The 24315-nt window shown below is 42.9% G+C and overlaps 1 protein-coding gene across 1 annotated transcript in view; it reads left to right on the top strand.

Moving 5' to 3' along the window:
* The first annotated feature begins 6261 nt into the window (after positions 1 to 6261).
* si:ch73-40a2.1 (tyrosine-protein kinase Mer) overlaps positions 6262 to 24315 on the top strand; it is a 62669-nt gene continuing 44615 nt past the window's right edge. Inside the window, exons 1-4 of the mRNA XM_034164048.1 lie at positions 6262 to 6883; positions 11336 to 11397; positions 19558 to 20173; positions 23414 to 23569. Of these exons, the coding sequence (XP_034019939.1) occupies positions 6802 to 6883; positions 11336 to 11397; positions 19558 to 20173; positions 23414 to 23569 (916 nt within the window). The 5' untranslated portion in view covers positions 6262 to 6801. The remainder of the gene's footprint in view (positions 6884 to 11335; positions 11398 to 19557; positions 20174 to 23413; positions 23570 to 24315) is intronic.

The raw sequence follows: 24315 nt of genomic DNA, 5'->3' as shown, positions 1-24315 counted from the left end.
TAAAACACCTCTTAGAATAGATCCAGGTTAGCCATCTTTGAACTTGTCCATGGTCTGTGTCCCCAAAATGTTCCCTGTGAATTTGAAGATCCTGGCAATAGTAGGACTAGACATATGCCGAGCACAGACAGACGGACGGATGGATGAAAAAATACCCGATGGCCGTATTTGATGGACTCGGGTAAAAATCTGTTCCGCCAGTCACAGCCACTGAAGCTTGTACATCCTTCAGAGTTGTCATGGGTGTTTTGATGGCTTCCCTCACTTGTCTGGTGACTACTGCTCGTGCATACTGACTTAGTTTTTGATGATGTCCTGCTCTAGACACATATATCACACTGTGCTTGTACTTTTTGCTTTTCATAATGAATGTATTGTAGAGATTTGTTTTCACTTTAAAATTAAAGAGAATAATTTTTTTAGAATTTTCCATAAAAAAAAGTCTGACTACAAGTTTTACTGTAATGTTTAGATAATTAGCATAAATGTGGGTCACAGTCAAAACTCTGGATTGATGCTGAGTTTATCATTAAGAGTGTTACATTGTTTTACTCCAGACCTAATTTGTGCCTTGCCGTTATTATCTGTGACCTGAGGAAGTTTGATTTTGTAGGATTAATGACGACACCAGAATCTCTCCACAAAGCGACTAGCACCCGCTAGAGTACAATCCATGATGCCACTGTTTTGGAATCAATGTACTTTTAATTATTTCAAAGTTTTATCAGTGTATTTGGTCACAATTAATTTTCCCTTAATTCTCTCGCAAACCTACAAACACTTTGTGTCACTCTCCCACTCTTCCAAACATATTTGTTGCGATACTACTTACAGAATCCAGATTCAGTTAGCATTCAGTTAGCCATTTTGAATCTGTATAACTAGAACTGTGATAGTTCAATATAGTTTTTATTATTCTTTTGGTTATTTATTTATTTTTTTATTTTATTTTATGTTTTGGTGAATTGATGTATAATTGTTTATCTTTTGTGTTCAACTTCCCCAACACCATTAATGCAGCTAAAAGTGAAACTGCCCACAAAATGTACATTAGCTGCACCAAAAGAGTAAAATTTTATAACTTACGGGAGAATAAAAAAATTCTTATATTTGTAATGTTTGCTATGATGGATTACACATCCCGGGGAAAGAAGAAAAGTATTTTGATCATCACTGTTCCAGTTATGTAGCTTATCTGTAGCATAGTGTGTATGCTAACTGAATGTTTTGGGCTCCAACCACAAAGTGTCCTTTTTAAAATAATTTTTTACAATTTCAATATAACCAGATTAAAATTCTTGTGTGAGACTGTAACGCTAACGTTTAGCTTTGTGCTAATAGTTTTTGTGCCAAAGATTTAACATTTAGCTCCTCTGTTATAAAGATGTAATGACCATTATGGTCAGGGTTTGAACATTTTAGCATTTTTAATAATTTACTATCGACTTGTTTTGTGATAAGGTTTTGCTTATTTCATCCAGTGTGCTTGAGGATATCGGTGTATTGTATGTCAGATTGAAAGCTAACGTCGTTTGTCTGAAAAACATTTACCTCACATATGCATGAACGTTTATGCATGACAAAAGCCATATATCTTAGTGCAAGGTTCAATTTCCTTTCAGTCAGTTTCTGTTTGCTGACTTGCAGGTTACTTCTTCCTTCTCTGTGCACTGAAAATGTTTCAGTAGGAGCTAATTCTGTGAAAGATGGTTACATTTCTGGGCCTGATTTTTTTGTGTGTGTTTGCAGTCAGACTGTTTCTAATCCACTTGAATGGATTTGTGATACATTTGCACTACTGGTTGTAAAGATTTGAAAAAAATACAAAATATATTTGGTTGTCTACATCACTTTTTGGACTTTTGCCTTCATTCATGGTAGCTACATGCTAACCAAATGTTCTGCATTCTGCTAATGCAAGATTACAGTGGGTTCTAAAAATGAAAAAGAAGTCAGTAGGCCACTGGGCTTTCACTTGTCCTCCCTTTTTCTGTGGAATACTCTGCCTGCGGACATAAGGCACTTCAATGCCGTTCACTACTACTAATACAAACTGGAGACGTACAGTATGAGAAGGTACATTTGTCTTTCTTAGTCACTTCACCCTCTCAGATTCATTTTTATTTTGGCAGTACAATTCAGACTTGTCTTCCTTGAGGATCCAGTTGAAGTCTGCTCAGTGCCTGAAATTAAATCTTTCCAGACTTCAAGACCAGACTGTTTTTCAGGAATTTGCATGCAGACATGGGCACACCTGCTGAAAGAAATGTAAGGGTTCTTCTGCAACCAGAACCTAACTGATTCAACTGGAGTTGCCAATGTCCATAGATTTTTCATGTCTGAAGGCACCCTGAATATCATACAGAGGAATCATAATGCATAGTTCAAGGCTATACAGGGAGGTGACCAAGTGGGCTCTGATGGACCTGAGAGTAGGCAAGGAGGCATTTGACACGGGGTTCAATGATCATGTGATTCACCATCTTGTCTACTGACCATTGTGGGACCAGGTGGAAAGCTATCCCAGGATGTTCATGCTGTGAGGCAACAATGCTAACCGCTAATCCACCAGGTATCTCTTGATCTCAAAGGTTGAGGACCCAGAGGCATAAATGTCACTACTGAGATAAGTGAGCGTCTTCTACAAGTTCAACAGTCACCTCATACAAATACATTCTGATGGCCAAGTCTCAAAGTTATTGAAAGCCTGGATCTGTATCTTGATCCAGGACAACCACAAAAAGAGACACTCTGACTCCACGCTGAGTGCTGCAATCCATTAAATCTGCAAAGTTCTCAGCATTGTCCATAAAGTCAAGGTCAGTAATCCTTTCCTCGCCAACAAAAGCACTTGTCTCCACAACCTAGATCGTAAACCTGTCAACAGCACTCACAGCATCTGTGTTCAGGCCTGCTATGATGTCCAGCAATGTCTTGGAGATCCCACAACTTCTCAAGATGATCTTAGAAATCAAATATCTTCACCAATATCTTCTTAAGAATCTTCTTAAATTAATAAGAAGGGTTATTCTCCTTTCCAACCCCATAGTTGTTGCAAACCCGGGAATGCCTTTTGACTTGTAGATTGGGACAATTCCTCCCTTCCAATCTGTAGGGATGATACCCATCTACCAGAATAAACAAAGACTGTTTATGATGCCAGGAGCACATTGTCTCCCCCAACTGGAGGAGTTCAACTACGTTTGAGTTCCCAGTAACCTCTGGTGGTTTACAGTTGAGTGGAGGATCAGCCTCAAGAACCCCAGTTCAGAATGATATCAAACATCTTGGCAGAAGGGTATTAGTAAAGATACTGATATCTGGTTTCTCCAGAAATGATCAATTTGGCCTTTTATGATTTTTTTTAAAGTGAAATGGTGTTTGACATTAAAATAAGCACAAATTGGGAAAAATCTGAGGACGACACTGACAGAAATCAAGCAAAATGAGGAAGCGACTCTGTGGAATGAACCTCAGTGGAAAATGTTGATTAAGCACAGCTGATCGGATGTGCTGACATTCAAAACTAAGAAACTAAATGTGAACAGTTAATGAATAATCAAGTTAAGAATAGATTACAAAAAAACTGAAACAGGCATTTCCAATGAAATCCAGAAAGCAGAAGTGAGAGTGTTGCCCAATTCTGGACATCAGATTTTCTTGTAAGGTCCAACGTTCGTCATCAATCATTAACTTTTAGGTATGTTTGGAGTTAAAACATCTTTAAAACATCCCACCATTCTCTGACTGATGCTGAAACTGTCCCTGCTGTAAGCAGTGTTTAGGTCTGCAATGGCTTGTTGTCCACTTCTGTGACATATGTCACAAAATATCATGCTTGCTGTCATTATACTACATTTCACATTTTCATTTAAAGGAATAGAAACATGCAAGAGTTGTTTTCAGCACTTACAGACCAACTCCACTCACCATCTAGCAGGTGCCAGACATCAGCAAATCAAACTTGCTTTTTGTGTTGTTCTGGTGCATCAGTGTTCACCATATTTCAATCAGTACATCCTCATTATATGCCCTTTATAATTGCTGAATTATAAAATTATACTTATTAATCAAGCCACAGAGGGGTTTGCGAGAGTACTGCAGTCGTGTGTGTGTCCAGACAAATAACTCATGAACCATTTGGCCAATTTCTTTTGCGATATCATCTAGGCATGGCATTAATATGAAGGTCAAAGCTCTAGGTCAATGAAGGTCACCGAATAGCTTGGAAATCAGATTTTTCTCTATAACTTTGAAACAAAGAAAACCATACGGGTGATTTCAAGTGCTAGAATTTGCTAATTTGTATGTGATGTCATGCAACAGCATACTCTCTAAAAAAGAAACTAGAAGAAATAGACAGATGATCTTGAATGCATATAAATCAGAAAATAGAATGTCACATGATGATGTCATCATATGGCATTGTTCAGGTTGTATAGTGATCAAATAACCCTGTTCTGTGTGATCATGATAATTTATGATCAAGCCTGTTTATGAAGTATTTACTATCTTTACTCACTTATTTTGCTTGTGATTTGTGGTTTGACTCGATAATAAGTTTCCATCACTGCTGCTGTGGTTTGTTTGGGGGGGATGTACGTGTCAAAATAATGAATTCTCTGAAATCTTGCTTCTTGTTTTTCAATTGTCGTGAACAATCACAAAATCACTGCTTTTTCAATAGCTTTTCACAGGATACGCGAACGTGTCTGAGCTTGTACATTGACATTATTATTTTTACCCGAGGCCTTCAAATATGTTCAAAAATGTAGAAATTCACAGGGAACTTTCTTGAGACACAGACTTTGGACAACTTCAAAGATGGCTAACCTTGAGGTATTTTAAGAGGTTAAATGTCAGATTCTGTTTCAATCTGATCTGTTTTCTGTTTGAGTGATGCGGGTGATAGCCAATCACTCGCTGGTCTCTTCATAACCGTTTCGTTTTGTGTGTTTATATACCTTTCTCATATATTATGTGAAAGATAGCGAGAAATAAACACTTCTAAAATGGAAAACACTGTTTTTGGAACCTAATAACACCTCTGAACTTAATTGCAAGACATTTTGCAGAGGTTAGCATGGTGACATCACTTCCTGGTGTAGCTGCTTGCTAACAGCTTTGTATGTGTTATGTAAAAGCTAGCGAGAAATAAACACTGTTTTTGTAACTTGCTAACACTTCTGGAGTCATTTACAAGACATTTTGAAGGCGTTAGCTTGCGCGCAAATTTTTGCTAACTCAAAGCTAACTTCCTATGGAGTTAAATTAGTCTCATTAATAACTGCAAATGCACGGAGGGTGATCTACAAATATTCCTTGATTTGCACAACATGAATTAAATGATTATTTAATTTCAACATGTACAAACTGTAGGTAAGCCAATTGGGCAGTGCCGTCTCAGGCGTTAAAGGGGTAAAATATGATGCATATGACATAATTTTTCTACTTCCGGGGACAGAAACACGGCACTTTCGCTGAGATTTTGGGCAAATTACACGCAAACAAAGTGAAAATACAAAGAAAAAGTGACGATGTAGTAGAAAGTGGAACGTGTCGAGGCGGTTTTGCAGGCAAGAGAACACAGTTACTCTGGTTAGCTGTGTAGGCTAACACTTACTGACACGACTTCTCACATTTGCCTTGTCTTCCCTTCTGCACTGGAAACAAACAAAAAAAAAACTGCACTTTTTGCAACTGCACAGTAAATTTTTTTCATGTGAAGTTATGCTATGTATATATTGCGCAATGGGAGCAGCTGTCCCCAAATCCCACGATATCACGCAGTGTTCAAATGAGACTGTGCTGTCCTATAGGATCTTAATAATTAATTAAATAACTGCAAATTATAAAGAACATAATGCTCATTTGGGTGAAGGTATTTTAGCATTGCTGTCATGATCTGGACTTTATGTATTATGCTTTGTTCTGTTTAGTTCTGCTTAGTTTAGTTTGGTTTTCTGTGTGTGATTTCTCTTGTTGGGTTTTTATGCTATTGCATTTTTTCAACCCACTTATATTTAGATATTTTATACTTATATATATATATATATATGTGTGTGTGTGTGTGTGTTTGTGTGTGTGTGCATCCAGTGTGGGCAGAAAAGTAAGAATTTCATTGCACAGGGACATGTTTCTTTACTGTGCCTATGACAATAAAAGCTTTGAATCTTTGAATCTTGAATCTTTCCTGCTTGGGCTTTGTCTTTCCCTATGTCTCTTGTCTGTCTCTCTTTGTATTTGGTGGTGGGCGGTGCACACTGTCTGGGCCACACCCTGTTCTGGAGCTTTCCACACATCACCTGGGTGTATTTAAGCTTCACTGGTTGCACTAGTTCTCTGCCAGATCGTTGCACCTTGTGCCTGTATTCTGTGTTTTCTAGTCCTGCTTCCATGTTGTGTTTTAACCACCTGCCTGTTTATCCGACCACACCTAACGCCTGATGATTCTGATTTGTTTACTGATTTTGAACTGCCTTTCTGTGTACCGGACCCCACTGATTCATTCAGTAGACGATCTTAAAAACCAGAGCTGTGTTGTTGAGTCCAACATTTGTGTCCAGATGTCCAACAAAGCTGATGATTGTTAGATTTTTACTATCTTGTTCATGAAATGTGTGCGTGATTAGGCCCCATCATGTGGGTGTAACCTCCAGAGGAGGAAGCCTAATTTCAGCACTTTAATTGCAACATTCCTCTCAGACAAGTCACAAGTGGATGTAAACACTGAGTGACCCTCTGCCGGTCTGGCTTCCTGCAAAACCAGATTATGATTCAGATTTGAAGCAGTGTGGAAACATGGGGGTCCTGGGGTCTGGCGGGCCGATTTTAATGCTGCTGTGGATGTGGATCTGTCATGCACAACACCAGGCAGAGGAGGGTGAGTGTTTGACAGGAGCATCATCACAGAAAGAACTTCATCAAACTACACATTACACACAGTAAAGCATTGATCGGACTCTAATTCTCATTAAGTTGTTGTCTGTAAATCAGCCCATCTAAAAGTGGCTTAACAGATTTTTGTTTTATATACGTACTAAAATAATCTATTAACACTTTGTTAATTAGGTAATGTTTCTGTTATTAACCAGTTGCTAAGCAACTGTGCTTTACAATACATTTAAAAATGAGTTGTAAAGGTTAAGAGCTCCAAAAGACGTAAAAAAAAATGCGAAGTGCTACAAGACATACAAATATTTCTTAAGTTTTTCAAACATGGAGTTAATGCCTGTGATTTAGTCATCTATACTAATAATAATTTAGAACATATAAATTATACCAGATTTAATGCTGAACATGATGCATGACTATAAACTACTCCTAATTGCATTTTTAAAATATCATTAATAATTTTTCTAAATGCACTGTGACTGTGTTTTGGTAGTACGAGTAAGTGTTTGTAAAAGATGTATTAACACACTCACTAACTATTAATATATGGCAAAATCATTACATTTGTAATGTAATGTATTATGTAAATGTAGGTGTAGTAACTTTTAATATATGATAAAAATCATTACATTTATAATGTATGTATGTCAATCAATCAATTTTTTTTATATATAGCGCCAAATCAAAACAAACAGTTGCCCCAAGGCACTTAAATGTAGGTGTACTAACTATTAATATATGGCATAGTCATGACATTTGTAATGTAATGTATGTGTATAAATGTAGGTGTATTAACTATTAAATATACTGCAGAATGATCACATTTGTAATGTATGTATGTAAATGTAGGTAACTATTAAGATATGAAAATCATTACATTTGCAGTGTAATGTATGTGTTTAAATGTAGGTGTAGTAACTATTAAGGTGTGGCAGAATCATTACATTTGTAATGTATGTATATAAATGTAGGTGTAGTAACTATTAAGATATGGCAGAATCATTACATTTGTAATGTATGTATATAAATGTAGGTGTAACTATTAACATATGGCAAAATCATTACATTTGAAACGCAATGTATTATGTAAATGTAGGTGTAGTAAGTTTTAATATATGGCAAAATCATTTCATTTGTAATGTATGTATAAATGTAGGTGTATTAACTATTAAATATACTGCAGAATTATTACATTTGTAATGTATGTATGTAAATGTAGATAAGATATGACAAAATCATTACATTTGCAGTGTAATGTATGTATGTAAATGTAGGTGTAATAACTATTAAGGTGTGGCAGAATCATGACATTTGTAATGTATGTATGTAAATGTAGGTGTAGTAAATATTAAGATATGGCAGAATCATTACATTTGTAATGTAATGTATGTATGTAAATGTAGGTGTAGGTAGTGTGTTAATCATTAACTTTCATATTCCAGCTGACCTTATAAACCTTAGCTAATTCCTTAATAAGTGGTTAATAACACAAATCTTACTTCATTTAGAAATGATGAACACATAAATTCATTCTTAAAAACTCTAATCCAGATTGCACAATTACAAAGTTAACAACAAATAAACAATTTTTATTTTATTTTTTTTAGAATTTACAATGTTAAATTTAAATGTTAAAGATAAAATGTAACCAAATAAAATTTGATTTCATTGTATTTGATTTTTACTTTTTTAACAAATTAGAGGTATTGTAGTGCTAAAAGTGTCAATTGATAGAACAGTGTAATAACAGAATTTAAAATAAACAAACAACATTAAACATTAAAATAATTTACAGACAAACAGAAGAACATCAACCCAAATAGAGAGATATGTAGAGATAAATTTATTACTTCCCAGAGGAAAGTTAAATTGTCTTAGCAGCCGGGTACACTAAATACAACAAAGTACAGTAAAAACACAAAGAAGTAATAAAGAAGGAATGCACAGGTAAAAACATAAAAGATGTGAGGGAAAGGGATAAGGTGCCTCAGGTGTAAAAGAAGACGTCAGGCCCGTCAATAGGATGGTGGTGATGGTAGTATTTAATACTGATGTTAATAATAAGTGGTAATATATGAATGCCAGATATGATGACAGCGTGTAATAAATAGAAAGATCAACAAAAATAACAATAATAACATATAACTAGTGCATTGCCTGTGGGGATCCACGGGCTCTAGATTGAGCAGTGTTTATAAAATAGGTAGCTGACATTTTTCAAGGGTGGTAATAGATTATGCAAGGCTTGTATGAGTCAGAATGGTGTGTCAGTCCAGAATGTTTTTAGAATCTTAGACCTTAACAATTTTTAGAAGAGGAACTCAACCCTTTTATTTCCTGTTTATTATGTAATTTTTCTAAAAATGTTAATTCACTGTCTTAATGTATTTATAAATTGTTAAAATTCTTGTTATCATATGCACGCTGTTACTATTACATTGTGCTATACATATGTACTATATGTTGTTGTTATTATTATTACTATTTTGTCATTTGATTTTTAAATGGATCACAATGGAAATAAATGTTTTCACTTTCTTGTGTCATCCATGTATTTTTAACGTATTTACAATTATGTACTTACATTGAGCTTACTAAATAAAAGCATGCGCTCACGCTTTAACATAATGATGATTTACTGCCCCCTGCTGGAATGGTGTGTGAGTCCACAATGTAGTTAGCAACATCCATTGTTCAGTGTTGTTAGCTAATATCTGTAGCTTCTCCAAATATATTAGTCCTAGTTTCATTTTGGCGGCGTTCAACCTTGACCCAAGCATACCAATCGTCAAATGTCAGCTCTCCACAGTTTCTCTGTGATCGAAGTTACACACTCATGCATGCACGCACCAATGCACGGAGAGCTTTTTGTCTTTCTGCATTCTGCCACAAGCAGGTGCTTTTAATTTTACACATCCACAAACAGACGATGGCAAAAGACATCAAATGCAATACCCTTTTCACTCATGGTAACAGCAACATGACACTTAACTAAACTGACTAAAGTAATTGAACTACAAAAACACAATAAATCAATAACGCTAAGAACACTGTTAAATTAACATGAACCACAATAACAACATTTAAAACCCCAAACTCCCATGGTGCACTGCAGCACAACATCCATTGTTTACTGGTTAGGTAAAAGTGCAAATTTTCCCAAAACTATTTGTCACATCAACTTTCCGTTTTTGCAGCATTCATCCTTGACCCAAAATACATAAACGGCAAATGTCAGCTGTCCCCACTTTCTGCATGATCAAAGCCATGCACACACACACACACAGAAGCCACTTAGCTACTACGGTATAGATTTGACTATGCGGACATATATACACATCCATGAATAAATACAAAACACACACACACACACATATATATATATATATATATATATATATATATATATATATATATATATATATATATATATATATATATATATATATATATATATATATATATATATATATCCTCAGGCAGCTGCAGACAGATGATGATAAGGAACAGGAGAAGGAGATATCATGGAAGAGCAAGACTCTCCATGGGATGTACCATCAACAGATAGAGGAAGTGGCTGACATCAAGAAAACCTATCAGTAACTACAAGAGGCCAGCCTAAAGGACAGCACAGAGGCTCTGATCATGGCAGCACAACAACAAGCCCAAAGCACCATATCCATAGATGCAGGAGTCCACCACAGCCAACAGGACCCACGTTGCAGGCTGTGCAAATGTGCCTCAGAGACAGTCCAGCACATAGTAGCAGGATGCAAGATACAGACTGGGACAGCGTACAATGAGAGGCACAACCAAGTGTCAGGAATCATGTACAGGAACATCTATGCCACATACGGATTAGAAGTCCCCATGTTCCGATGGGAAACGCCAGCAAAGGTAGTTGAGACCGACAGGACTACGGTTCTGTGGGACTTCAAATTCCACACAGACAAGTAACTGCTGGCCAACCACATTGGTGGTTAACAAGGGAAATAAAACTGCAGTTGTGATCGATGTGGCAATCCCAGCCGACAGCAACATCAAAAAGAAGGAGCACGAGAAAATCAAGAACTACCAGGGGCTGAAGGAGCAACTGGAGCAGATGTGGAAGGTAAAGTTCAAAGTGGTATTAGTGGTAACAGACGCAATAGGAGCTGTAACCCCTAAATTGCAAGTGTGGCTCCAGAAGATTCCAGGCACAACATCAGAGGTCTCTGTCCAGAAGAGTGGAGTCCTAGGAACAGCTAAGACACTGCGCTGAACCCTCAAACTCCTAGGCCTCTGGTAGAGGGCCCGAGCTTGAGGAACACACATACTGAGGGGGATATATATATATATATATATATATATATATATGGAATATTTGGAATATTTTAATGCTTGATTGCTGGATACTAAAAGGATAAAAATGAAATCTTTCTTGTGCTTCCTCTGTATTTAGTGGAGCTGTTCCATTCTACGAAAGAGACCGAACTAGGATGGAAACCTGACCCACGCAAAGCTGTAAGCTGCTGAATGTCTTTTTTTCTGTTTATTTGTCATGTTTCAGTCATGTGTTATACGAGGGCTGTCCGTAAAGTATAGGTCCTTTTTATTTTTTTCAAAAACTATATGGATTTCATTCATGTTTTTACGTCAGACATGCTTGAACCCTCATGCGCATGCGTGAGTTTTTCCACGCCTGTCGGTGACGTCATTCGCCTGTGAGCACTCCTTGTGGGAGGAGTCGTCCAGCCCCTCGTCGGAATTCCTTTGTCTGAGAAGTGTTGTGTGGGCCGCTGAAGAGGAGGTACTGCTGGCCCACCACCACAAGAGGGCGCCCTGCCTGGAGTGCGGGCTCCAGGCACCACAGGGCGCTGCCGCCTTACGGGAGCAGCCAGGGTGACAGCTGTCACCCATCACTGGACACAGCTGTTCCACTCAGCACAGAGGTATATCAGCAGGATGGCGTCTCCACCTCAGTGCCGAGATATCGCCTTAAGATAGAGGTAACGTTCTCTGCTATATTCTATTATATTGTCTTTCTTGTTGAGCATTGCAGGACAGCTGTCTACAAAAAGCCGTTGCTTCGGATAAGTACTCACCTTCCTGCAGTATTGTGACGTGAGGTGGAGGCGGCTTCTCCCCTCTCCGTGTTACTGGGTGCAGCCGCATCCACTCCTGTGTGTTTGTTGTTCTCTTGCCAGCAGTACCGGATCCGACGAGCGGAGGCAGTGGCCACCTGGGAATTCGGGACTTGGCGGTTCCAGTACTTCCAGGGTTCGGTGGCAGAGGAAATCTGGATGGTTCCGGTTCGACCTGGACGGACGTCTCCTACCTTCGAGCCTGCCCACACGACACCAGTGGAATTCGGCTTAACCCCAAATTGTCGATTGTTGTATTGGTTGTGCACGTTTCACAACAGTAAAACCTTGTTATTTACCTTCTCCATTGTCCGTTCATTTGCGCCCCCTGTTGTGGGTCCGTGTTCCTACACTTTCACAACAGGATATCTCGGCCAGCGTCATGGATCCCGAGGGGCGTCAACCGGCTGTTGAACGGCCAATGGAAGAACAGGGCGCGTCGGCGTCTTCGGGAGGGGTAATCGGTGAGTTGCAGCGGATCCTCACCGCTTTCACCACTCGGATCGATTTAATGACCGAGCAGCACGTTCTCCTAAACCGCAGGGTGGAGGCTCTCGCCGCACAAGTGGAAGCGGCTCTCCCTCCTGAGGACCCTGCGCGTGATAGTGACGTTCCACTGGTCGTTCAACGGTCCCTTCCTCCATCCCCAGAAGCTTACATAAGCCCTCCAGAACCGTACGGAGGCTGTGTGGAGACGTGCGCGGATTTTTTGATGCAGTGTTCGCTCGTCTTCGCACAGCGTCCCGTGATGTACGCGACTGACGCTAGCAAAGTAGCTTATGTAATAAACCTGCTTCGCGGGGAGGCACGCGCTTGGGCTACAGCGCTCTGGGAGCAGAACTCACGGCTCCTTCATACATACGATGGGTTTGTGCGGGAGCTCAGAACGGTGTTCGATCATCCCAATAGAGGAGAGACCGCTTCAACCGTGCTACTGTCAATGAGACAGGGGCGTCGGAGCGCAGCTGCCTATGCAGTCGCCTTCCGCATCGCGGCGGCGAGATCCGGCTGGAATAGCACTGCCCTCCGCGCCGCCTTTGTAAACGGACTGTCACTGGTCCTAAAAGAGCACCTGGTGGCGAAGGACAAACCACGGGACTTAGATGGGCTCATCGATCTAGTCATACGACTCGACAACCGGCTAGAAGAACGCCGTCGGGAACGAGGCGAAGGGCGTGGCCAGGCACGTGTCGTCCCTCTCCCTTCCGGTTCCGACCGAGCTCCGCCCTCCCCACGCTCCTCTGTTCCTGCGCTCCGTGCGCCTACGGCTCCCCCTGCTGACGAAGCTATGGACACGAGCAGGGCAACATTTAGGGCACCTGGAGCACAAAGGAGGCGGGCCTGCGGAGCTTGTTTTGTTTGTGGCTCGAGCGAGCATCTTGCAAACGACTGCCCCGAGCGGTTAAACTCCAACGCCCGCCCCTAGAGACTGGGCCAGGGGTGGGCCGAGACATTCACGTGGGACACACCCACATTGCCACACGACTCCCAGTCACGATCCTGTATGAGGATTCAACCCTGAAGGCCCCAGCACTGGTGGACACGGGCTCTGAGGGGAATCTGCTAGACAGTAGATGGGCCAGGGAGATAGGGCTCCCTCTGGTGGCTCTTACCTCGCCTGTACAGGTTCGGGCACTAGATGGCTTCCTACTCCCACCGATCACGCATAAGACACCTCCAGTAACTCTGGTGGTGTCAGGCAACCACCGGGAGGTGATCGAGTTCTTTGTGACTCAGGCCACCTCCCGTGTGGTTCTGGGTTTTCCCTGGATGCTAAAGCACAATCCCCGGATCGATTGGCCGTCCGGGGTAGTGGTACAGTGGAGCGAGACCTGCCATCGGGAGTGTCTAGGTTCCTCGGTTCCTCCCAGCTCCCACGCTAAGGAGGAGGTCCGAGTCCCGCCCAATCTGAAGGCGGTGCCGGCGGAGTACCATGACCTTGCGGACGTGTTCAGCAAGGATCTGGCTCTCACGCTTCCTCCCCACCGCCCGTATGATTGTGCCATTGATTTGGTTCCAGGCAGTGAGTTCCCGTCCAGTAGGCTGTACAACCTCTCACGGCCAGAACGCGAATCAATGGAGACCTACATCCGGGACTCATTAGCTGCCGGGTTGATCCGGAATTCCACCTCTCCGATGGGTGCTGGTTTCTTTTTTGTGGGTAAAAAAGATGGCGGGCTTCGTCCATGCATTGATTACAGGGGGTTGAACGAAATCACGGTTCGCAACCGATACCCGTTGCCCTTGTTGGATTCGGTGTTCACCCCCTTGCATGGAGCCAGAATCTTCACCAAGCTTGATCTTAGGAATGCGTATCATTTGGTTCGGATCCGGAAGGGAGACGAATGGAAGACGGCGTTTAACACCCCGTTAGGTCATTTTGAGTACCTGGTCATGCCGTTCGGTCTCACTAATGCTCCCGCGACTTTCCAAGCGTTGGTAAACGATGTCTTGCGGGACTTCCTGCACCGGTTCATCTTCGTGTATCTGGACGATATACTCATCTTTTCCCCGGATCCTGAGACTCATGTCCGGCATGTCCGTCAGGTCCTACAGCGGTTGTTGGAGAACCGCCTGTTTGTGAAGGGCGAGAAGTGTGAGTTCCACCGCACTTCTTTGTCCTTCTTGGGGTTCATCATCTCCTCTAACTCCGTCGCCCCTGATCCGGCCAAGGTTGCGGCGGTGAGAGATTGGCCCCAACCCACAAGCCGTAGGAAGCTGCAACAGTTCCTCGGATTTGCTAATTTCTACAGGAGGTTCATTAAGGGCTACAGTCAGGTAGTTAGCCCCCTGACAGCCCTGACCTCACCAAAAGTCCCCTTCACCTGGTCGGATCGGTGCGAAGCCGCGTTCAAGGAGTTGAAACGGCGCTTCTCGTCTGCACCAGTTCTGGTGCAGCCCGATCCTAGCCGCCAGTTAGTGGTTGAAGTGGACGCCTCGGACTCAGGGATAGGAGCGGTGCTCTCCCAGAGCGGGAAGGCCGATAAGGTCCTTCACCCGTGTGCCTATTTTTCCCGCAGGTTGACCCCCGCCGAACGGAACTATGACGTCGGCAATCGAGAACTCCTTCCGGTGAAAGAGGCCCTCGAAGAGTGGAGACATCTGTTGGAGGGAACAGCCGTGCCATTCACGGTTTTCACTGACCATCGGAACCTGGAGTACATCAGGACCGCCAAGCGGCTGAACCCCAGGCAAGCCCGCTGGTCACTGTTCTTTGGCCGTTTTGACTTCCGGATTACCTACCGTCCCGGGATCAAGAATCAAAGATCGGATGCATTGTCCCGGGTACACGAAGACGAAGTCAAAACGGAACCGTCGGATCCCCCGGATCCCATCATCCCGGAGTCCGCTATCGTGGCCGCCCTCACCTGGGACGTGGAAAAGACCGTCCGGGAGGCCCTGACCCGTGACCCGGACCCCGGAACCGGACCAAAGAATAGACTCTACGTCCCACCGGAAGCCAGAGCTGCAGTACTGGACTTCTGTCACGGTTCTAAGCTCTCCTGTCACCCTGGGGTGCAAAGGACCGTGGCAGTCGTTCGGCAGCGCTTCTGGTGGGCATCCCTGGAGGCCGACGTCCGGGACTACGTCCAGGCCTGTACCACCTGCGCCAGGGGCAAGGCCGACCACCGAAAGACCTCAGGGTTGCTACAGCCGCTGCCCGTCCCACATCGCCCCTGGTCCCACATCGGCCTGGACTTTGTCACGGGTCTCCCGCCATCCCAGGGAAACACCGTCGTCTTCACGATAGTGGACCGTTTCTCCAAGGCGGCCCACTTCGTGGCCCTCCCGAAGCTACCAACGGCCCAGGAGACCGCGGACCTCTTGGTCCACCACGTCGTCCGTCTGCATGGGATACCATCAGACATCGTCTCCGATCGTGGTCCCCAGTTCACCTCGCACGTTTGGAGGAGCTTCTGCCGGGAACTGGGGGCCACGGTCAGCCTCTCGTCCGGGTATCACCTCCAAACCAACGGACAGGCAGAGCGGGCCAATCAGGAACTGGAGCAGACACTACGCTGTGTGACAGCCGCGCACCCGATGGCCTGGAGTACCCACCTGGCCTGGATCGAGTACGCCCACAACAGTCAAGTGTCGTTAGCCACCGGCCTCTCCCCTTTTGAGGTGTGCTTGGGGTATCAGCCCCCCCTGTTTCCGGTGGTTGAGGGAGAGGTCGGTGTGCCCTCGGTCCAGGCCCACCTACGGAAGTGCCGTCGGGTGTGGCGCACTGCCCGCTCTGCTTTATTGAAGGCCCGGACGAGGGCGAAGAAACATGCAGACCGGCGGCGGGCCCCGGCCCCCAAGTATCGTCCTGGGCAGGAGGTATGGTTGTCCACCAAAGATATTCCTCTGCAAGTGGACTCCCCAAAACTCCAGGAACGATACATCGGACCCTTCAGAATCCTTAAAGTCATCAACCCCGCCGCAGTGAGGCTCCAGCTCCCGGCCTCGCTGCGGATCCATCCAGTATTTCACGTGTCAAGGATCAAGCCCCATCACACCTCACCCCTCTGTACCCCGGGTCCGGCACCACCTCCTGCCCGGATTATCGACGGGGAGCCGGCTTGGACTGTGCGCCGGCTCCTCGACGTCCGTCGAATGGGCCGGGGTTTTCAGTACCTGGTGGACTGGGAGGGGTACGGTCCCGAGGAACGCTCCTGGGTGAAGAAGGGCTTCATCCTGGATCCGGCCCTCCTGGCCGACTTCTACCGTCGCCATCCGGACAAGCCCGGTCGTGCGCCAGGAGGCGCCCGTTGAGGGGGGGGGTCCTGTTGTGTGGGCCGCTGAAGAGGAGGTACTGCTGGCCCACCACCACAAGAGGGCGCCCTGCCTGGAGTGCGGGCTCCAGGCACCAGAGGGCGCTGCCGCCTTACGGGAGCAGCCAGGGTGACAGCTGTCACCCATCACTGGACACAGCTGTTCCACTCAGCACGGAGGTATATCAGCAGGACGGCGTCTCCACCTCAGTGCCGAGATATCGCCTTAAGATAGAGGTAACGTTCTCTGCTATATTCTATTATATTGTCTTTCTTGTTGAGCATTGCAGGACAGCTGTCTACAAAAAGCCGTTGCTTCGGATAAGTACTCACCTTCCTGCAGTATTGTGACGTGAGGTGGAGGCGGCTTCTCCCCTCTCCGTGTTACTGGGTGCAGCCGCATCCACTCCTGTGTGTTTGTTGTTCTCTTGCCAGCAGTACCGGATCCGACGAGCGGAGGCAGTGGCCACCTGGGAATTCGGGACTTGGCGGTTCCAGTACTTCCAGGGTTCGGTGGCAGAGGAAATCTGGATGGTTCCGGTTCGACCTGGACGGACGTCTCCTACCTTCGAGCCTGCCCACACGACACCAGTGGAATTCGGCTTAACCCCAAATTGTCGATTGTTGTATTGGTTGTGCACGTTTCACAACAGTAAAACCTTGTTATTTACCTTCTCCATTGTCCGTTCATTTGCGCCCCCTGTTGTGGGTCCGTGTTCCTACACTTTCACAACAAGAAGTTGCTGAGATACTGGCACTTTGTTTGATCAAACTTTTTTCTAAACCTGTGAGACACATCGAAGTGGACATGGTTCGAAAAATTAAGCTGGTTTTCAGTGAAACTTTTAACAGCTGATGAGAGATTTTGAGGTGATTCTGTCGCTTTAAGGACTTTTCACGGTGCGAGACGTCGCGCAGCGCTCTCAGGCGGCGTCATCAGCCTGTTTTAAGCTGAAAACCTCCACATTTCAGGCTCTATTGATCCAGGACGTCGTGAGAGAACAGAGACGTTTCAGAAGAAGTCGGTTTCAGCATTTTATCCGGATATTCCACTGTTAAAGGAGATTTTTTTAATGAACGCAGCCGACATGGTGCGGCGGCACAGGAGAAACACCTCCGTGTTGATAACCATTTGTTAAAATCCAGTTGGCTTTTGATGGCTTTCAGTGGAGTGAGTATATGAGAAATTGTTTATCAGCTGGAGATGTTCCAACTTGTCCTTAAGGTTTCCAACGGAGGTGTTTTTCCTGTGGCGGAGCGTCGCGGCGGCTGCGAGCCGACGCTGCAATCCGCCCGCACGTCTTTCATTAAAAAAATCTTCTTTACCAGTGGAATATCCGGATAAAATGCTGAAACCAACTTCTTCTGAAACTTCTCTGTTCTCTCACGACGTCCTGGATCAACAGAGCCTGAAATGTGGAGGTTTTCAGCTTGAAACAGGCTGATGACGCCGCCTGAGAGCGCTGCGCGACGTCTCGCACCGTGAAAAGTCCTTAAAGCGACAGAATCACCTCAAAATCTCTCATCAGCTGTTAAAATTTTCACTGAAGACCAGCTTAATTTTTCGAACCGTGTCCACTTCAATGTGTCTCACAGGTTTAGAAAAAATTTTGATCAAACAAAGCGCCAGTCTCTCAGCAACTTCTCAGACAAAGGAATTCCGACGAGGGGCTGGACGACTCCTCCCACAAGGAGTGCTCACAGGCGAATGACGTCACCGACAGGCGTGGAAAAACTCACGCATGCGCACGAGGGTTCAAGCATGTCTGACGTAAAAACATATGAATGAAATCCATATAGTTTTTTAAAAAAATAAAAAGGACCTATACTTTACGGACAGACCTCGTATATTATGATCATTTGTATAAAAGTTAAAAGTGCTTTTGAATGTAGTAAAAATTCAAAACAAAACAAACGGTTATATTATTATTGATTAATTCAATAATTTTGACAATAATGATAACAGATTGTTCATGCCACAAAAGACTGAGAGACAACAGTTAAAGTAGGGCAAGATAAAACTACTGAAGAACTGTATGACCAAAACATTTAGTTCAGGCACTAGAACAATAATAAACTTGGGCGTCACAAAAACAAAAAAAATCAAATCATCAGCAAGCACAGTTACCATGGATTTTTGGATAGGCGGTGGAAAATTATTTATATACAGAAGAAGAAACAAAAGAGGCCCCACTATCAAACCCTGAGGGATGCTTACTGTTATATTTTAATGACTACTCAGAATCATATTCAATTTTAATATGAAAAAAAATAAAGACAGTACAAAGTGTGACTATTATTTTGCGGTATTATATTGCCATTATTAAGGCAGATGTTTAAGGGCAGTTACGTGATGTGCACAGTTATCAGAAATGCAATGATTGCGCATTCACTTACAATAGTGAATGCGCAATCTTTGTCCATTCACAATGTATACGAGACAGTGTCAAATTATTTATATACAGAAGAAACAAAAGAGGCCCCACTATCAAGCTCTGAAGGATGCCCACTGTTATATTTTAATGACTTCTCAGAATCAGATTCAATTTTTAATATGAAAAAAATAATGACAGTACAAAGTGTGTCTATTATTTTCCACTATTATATTGCCGTTGTTAAGGCACTTAAGCCTATCAGAAACAGTGATTCACTTACAATAGTGATTGTGCAATCGTTGTTCACAATGTATACATTGATTTTAAGGATCTTCCGTTGAAATCAAGTCTAAACCCTGACAATGAGCATATTTTTTTCCATTTGTGTGTTTGCTTCTGTCTCTACAGTGGACTGAAGTGAAGCTGAGAGTTGGTACAGAGAATCGGGTTCCTGTGCTCCAGGCTTGCGCGGGCACAAAAGCAACACTTTTAAGCAAATGGATGGAGCGTAACGAAGCCCACTGGCTTTTGATGGACATCGCATTTGCCCAAGAAGAGGAGCCGTACGGACTAATCAGCCCACTGCAGGTTTACCTTTCCAACTCTGACACACCTGTCACCAGGTTTGCAAACAGCTGGACTGGACTTCACCTGCAGACGTCCCAGCTGCTTCCTGTTGCGTTCAGATTGCACCAAATATCGAGTTACCTGACCCACAGGCGGGAACTGAACTTGGGCGCTGTCACTCAGAGGGGCTTCCAGCTCGGATTCTCCTATTCGGGACCTTGTGTACTGATAACATCCATCAGACTGTACTACAGGAAGTGCCCTGACCTGCTTTCTGACCTGACCTGGTTCAAAGGGATTGCGGCAGGATCAGGACCCCAGGTGGGTTCCTGTGTGGAGGGAGCTGTGGAGGTTTCTCACGTTGTTCGGGAGTGCTCTGTGGATGGAATGTGGGGTCCATTGCAGGGGGCGTGTGTCTGCCAAGCTGGACACCATGTGGTAGGCGACACCTGTCAAGGTAAGAAGGGCCCAGGTTCAGCTCCATGTTTGTTAACGTTACTGTTTGATAAGACTGACATTGTCAGAGGGTTTTTCCTTTGATCTCTTCTTAGACATTCTTATACACAGACTTCTAACCTTTGATCCTGATATTTTGTTTCTCATCACTAATCTTTGATTGTGATCTTTGATCTTGATAATGGATCTTTGATCCTAATCTTTGAGCGGAATTGACAATATTTGATCCAAATCACTAATCTTTATCCTAATCACTGATCTTTGAGCAGGACCTTTGTTCCTGTTCAGTCATCTTTGACAGTAAGCTTTGAACCTAATTAACATTTTAACTTGATCTGTGTTCCCGATTGCTCTTCTTTGGAACTAATCACTAGTCTTTGATCATTAAAGCTTGAAAAGGAGGTTATGGTATTGTTAATGTTTGTTTCTGTAGTCAAGATCAAAGGAAATAGGATCAGTGTGTAGATACTGACGTTTGACCCTGATCACTTATCTTTGATCCTGACCTTTGATCCTCAGCTCTGATCCAGACCTGTGATCCTGTTCAGCCATCTTTGACAGTAAACATTGAAACTGAGTGTCAGGCCCTGTCATACCATGATGATTTAACCAGCATATGCCAACAGTATTAAAAAAGTTGGCATAAGTCTATATATAATAAGTTATGGGTAAGTTTTTTTTATAAGTCAAGAGCACGTTGAAGCTCGCTGATGTACCTCCTAATACACTGAACTCCTTGACAACGCAGCATTTTAAAACAAATCCCTCTGTGGTTTTTCTGCTCCAGGTGCGTTGACGCCGGTGCCGCGCTCTGATCACACAGAAGCACTGTGACGATTTAAACTTTTAACGTGCTGTCGCTGTGGTGTGATCATCAGACGACCTGATTGATTAGGTGTGATCAGAGCTGAATGAAGTGCTGTGTCTCTTTAAAGTTTAAAGCACCGTCGCTGTCAGTGTGATCACACACCGACAGATCACACAGCACGTCCTTCAGATCACACCTGATCGCGGTCGACTGGTGCTATAAAGTTTAAATCATCACAACGTTTCATTATTCATGTCTGTGATGACCTGATCAAGTCCGCTGATGATCAGAAAACAACTGGCGCTTTAAGTTTAAAGAGTCACAGCACTCCATTCATTCATTCTTGCAGCGTTTACCACAGCCAGTCGACTCATCAGCATTCTGTACACAATGAAAATGGTCCACCAAGATAAGAAATAAAATAATAAAATAATGCTAAATTACTGTGTTTCTGACCCGTACCACACTGTGCAGTACCGACCTGAACCACTTGGTGGAAATGGGGCTGTCGGCGTGCACTGGTTAATCGTCAAGGTGTGACAGCTGCATTAATTTCTTAGAGGTGCGGCAGCTTTTTTTTAACATTTTAACTTCATTTGTGTTCCTGATTGCTCTTCTTTGGTCCTAATCCTAGTCTTTGATCCTTAAAACTTGATGAGGTTATGTTTTTGTTTAAATGTGATTCTGTAAACAAGATCAAAGTAATCAGGATCAATATGTGAATACTGAACTTTGATCCTGATCACTGACGTTTGATTCAGGCCTTTGAATGTGATTGCTGATCTTTAATCTTAATCACTGAACTTTGACCCTGATCTTTGATCCTTACCTCTGATCCTGTTCAGCCATCTTTGATACAATGTTTCGAAGCTTGATTGTTAACATTTTATCTTGATCTGTGTTGCTGATTGCCCTTCTTTGATCCTCATCACTAGTCTTTAATGTTTAAAGTTTGACAAGGAGGCTATTTTTGTAAATGTAATGTAATCAGGATCAAAGGAATCAGGATCGGTGGGTAGATCCTACATTTGATCTCTGAACTAAGCAGAAATCCTGAGTCAAATGAATCAGGAGCCCAGATCAAACAACGAAAGCAAGAGCAAAGATGACACATCAAAAGTGAGATCCATCCCTGGACCTGGATCCTCAGGGGCTTGTCCTTGACTTATGCCCCGCCTCTCCACCACATTCTGCTCATTTTAAGCATAACTACGTAATGGTTCCATTGGACCCATAGACAGTAGTTCCTATAGCAATTTAATCATTGACCTTGACCCAAATAATTGACCTCTAACTGACCTTGCTATTGCAGTTCTGGAGTCCACCCAAGTGTGTGCTACATTTGGTCCCAAATGGGTTGAAAATCAAATTGCCTTTATTTTCATCCAAGCTTTCCCTAAGTAATCCCTTGTTGAAGTGGTTATATCAGATATTGATGACAATTCTTGAGGGATTGGAGATCACAGGTGTTCATCTTAGGCATGTGCCCTTGCCCTTTGTGCATTGAAATTCTTTCAGATTTGTTGAATCATTTAATGATTTTGTGCACTATGTACGCAAATCAGTTCTAATCTTTATTTGTGAAACGTTGTCAACATTTCAATAATTTTCTCATACATTTGTTGACAAACTGAGGATCATCTACCCATCATTGCTGCTCAAGACTCAGACTTTCTTGGATTGGTACTGGAACCAAATCATTATTACAGTTACTTGTCTCAATAATCTATTTCAAATATTGCCATAAATTTCCCCCATTCCGACTTTTTTTTTTGGAATGCGTTGCAAGAATTTCTATTTATCCGGTGCGCCGTGTATCTGCGCGTCTGCGAACAAGATAACGCAAAAACTGCTGGAAAGATTTATATATATATATATATATATATATATATATATATATATATATATATATATATATATATATATATATATTTTTTTTTTTTTTCTATTTTTTTGTATTTATTTTTATTAACTTGCTGGACTCTTTCTTGGCTTCATTTCGAGAGGTGATTAGATTTTGGAGCCGTTTAAGTCAAAAGTCAAGGTGAAAGAAAAAGGTATGAAAAACACCTTTTTTCTATATCTCAACACCCAAGGACTCTAGATGGGTGATCTGAAGCATCTACTGATCATCAAAATATTTGTGATTGATTGGTACATAATTAAAAGCAAAATTGCAGGGAGATGTATATTTACTTCTACATTTATATTGTGACATGTAGAACGCACCGATATGCATCAGCTCTCTGATACCTTTCACCACAAAAAAAAAAAATTGGCCACACAAAACATGAAGCATCAGAAAAAGAAACAGAATTCAAAGTTTGAATTCTGAATTTCAAATTTGAACTTTGAATTTGAATTTTCCATATTTTCCTCAGTTATCAAATGGTGGACTTGTGTTATATGTCAGTATGTGTGTTTTTTGTACAGCGTGCAGCGTGAACTTCTACAAACCGGCCAATGAGAGTGGAGGATGCCGCCCGTGCCCACCAAACAAAAGGACTCACAGAGAGGGATCAGAGAGCTGCCACTGTCTGCCGGGCTACAGCAGCCTGCCAGATGACCCGCCTGAGCACGGCTGCTCCAGTAAGACACACTTCAGGATGATGTCGCCATAAACACTCGAGTGCATAACAGTGCAACAAAGTCCAGGATGAGAATGAGGATCTGATAATTGTGTTTGAGCAATTATTATGAACTAGTGCAGTGGTCATAGGAAGTTTGTATTCCTGTAGAAAACTGGGAGCTTTGTTGACGATGTTTGTCAAAGTTGGCGCATGAGAAGGTTCCACCTTGTGATAGTAAAGTAAGACGAGTACAACCCCTGGCAAAAATTATGGAATCACCGGCCTCGGAGGATGTTCATTCAGTTGTTTAATTTTGTAGAAAAAAAGCAGATCACAGACATCATATCAGATCTGCTCGTTAGTCTGCATCTAAAAAGGAGTGAACACACCTTGGAGAGCTGTTGCACCAAGTGGACCGACATGAATCATGGCTCCAACACGAGAGATGTCAATTGAAACAAAGGAGAGGATTATCAAACTCTTAAAAGAGGGTAAATCATCACGCAATGTTGCAAAAGATGTTGGTTGTTCACAGTCAGCTGTGTCTAAACTCTGGACCAAATACAAACAACATGGGAAGGTTGTTAAAGGCAAACATACTGGTAGACCAAGGAAGACATCAAAGCGTCAAGACAGAAAACTTAAAGCAGTATGTCTCAAAAATCAAAAAATGCACAACAAAACAAATGAGGAACGAATGGGAGGAAACTGGAGTCAGCGTCTGTGACCGAACTGTAAGAAACCGCCTAAAGGAAATGGGATTTA

The sequence above is a fragment of the Thalassophryne amazonica genome, chromosome 23, assembly GCF_902500255.1.
Source record: "Thalassophryne amazonica chromosome 23, fThaAma1.1, whole genome shotgun sequence".
NCBI lineage: Eukaryota > Metazoa > Chordata > Actinopteri > Batrachoidiformes > Batrachoididae > Thalassophryne > Thalassophryne amazonica.
This window is presented reverse-complemented; position numbering and strand designations above follow the sequence as displayed.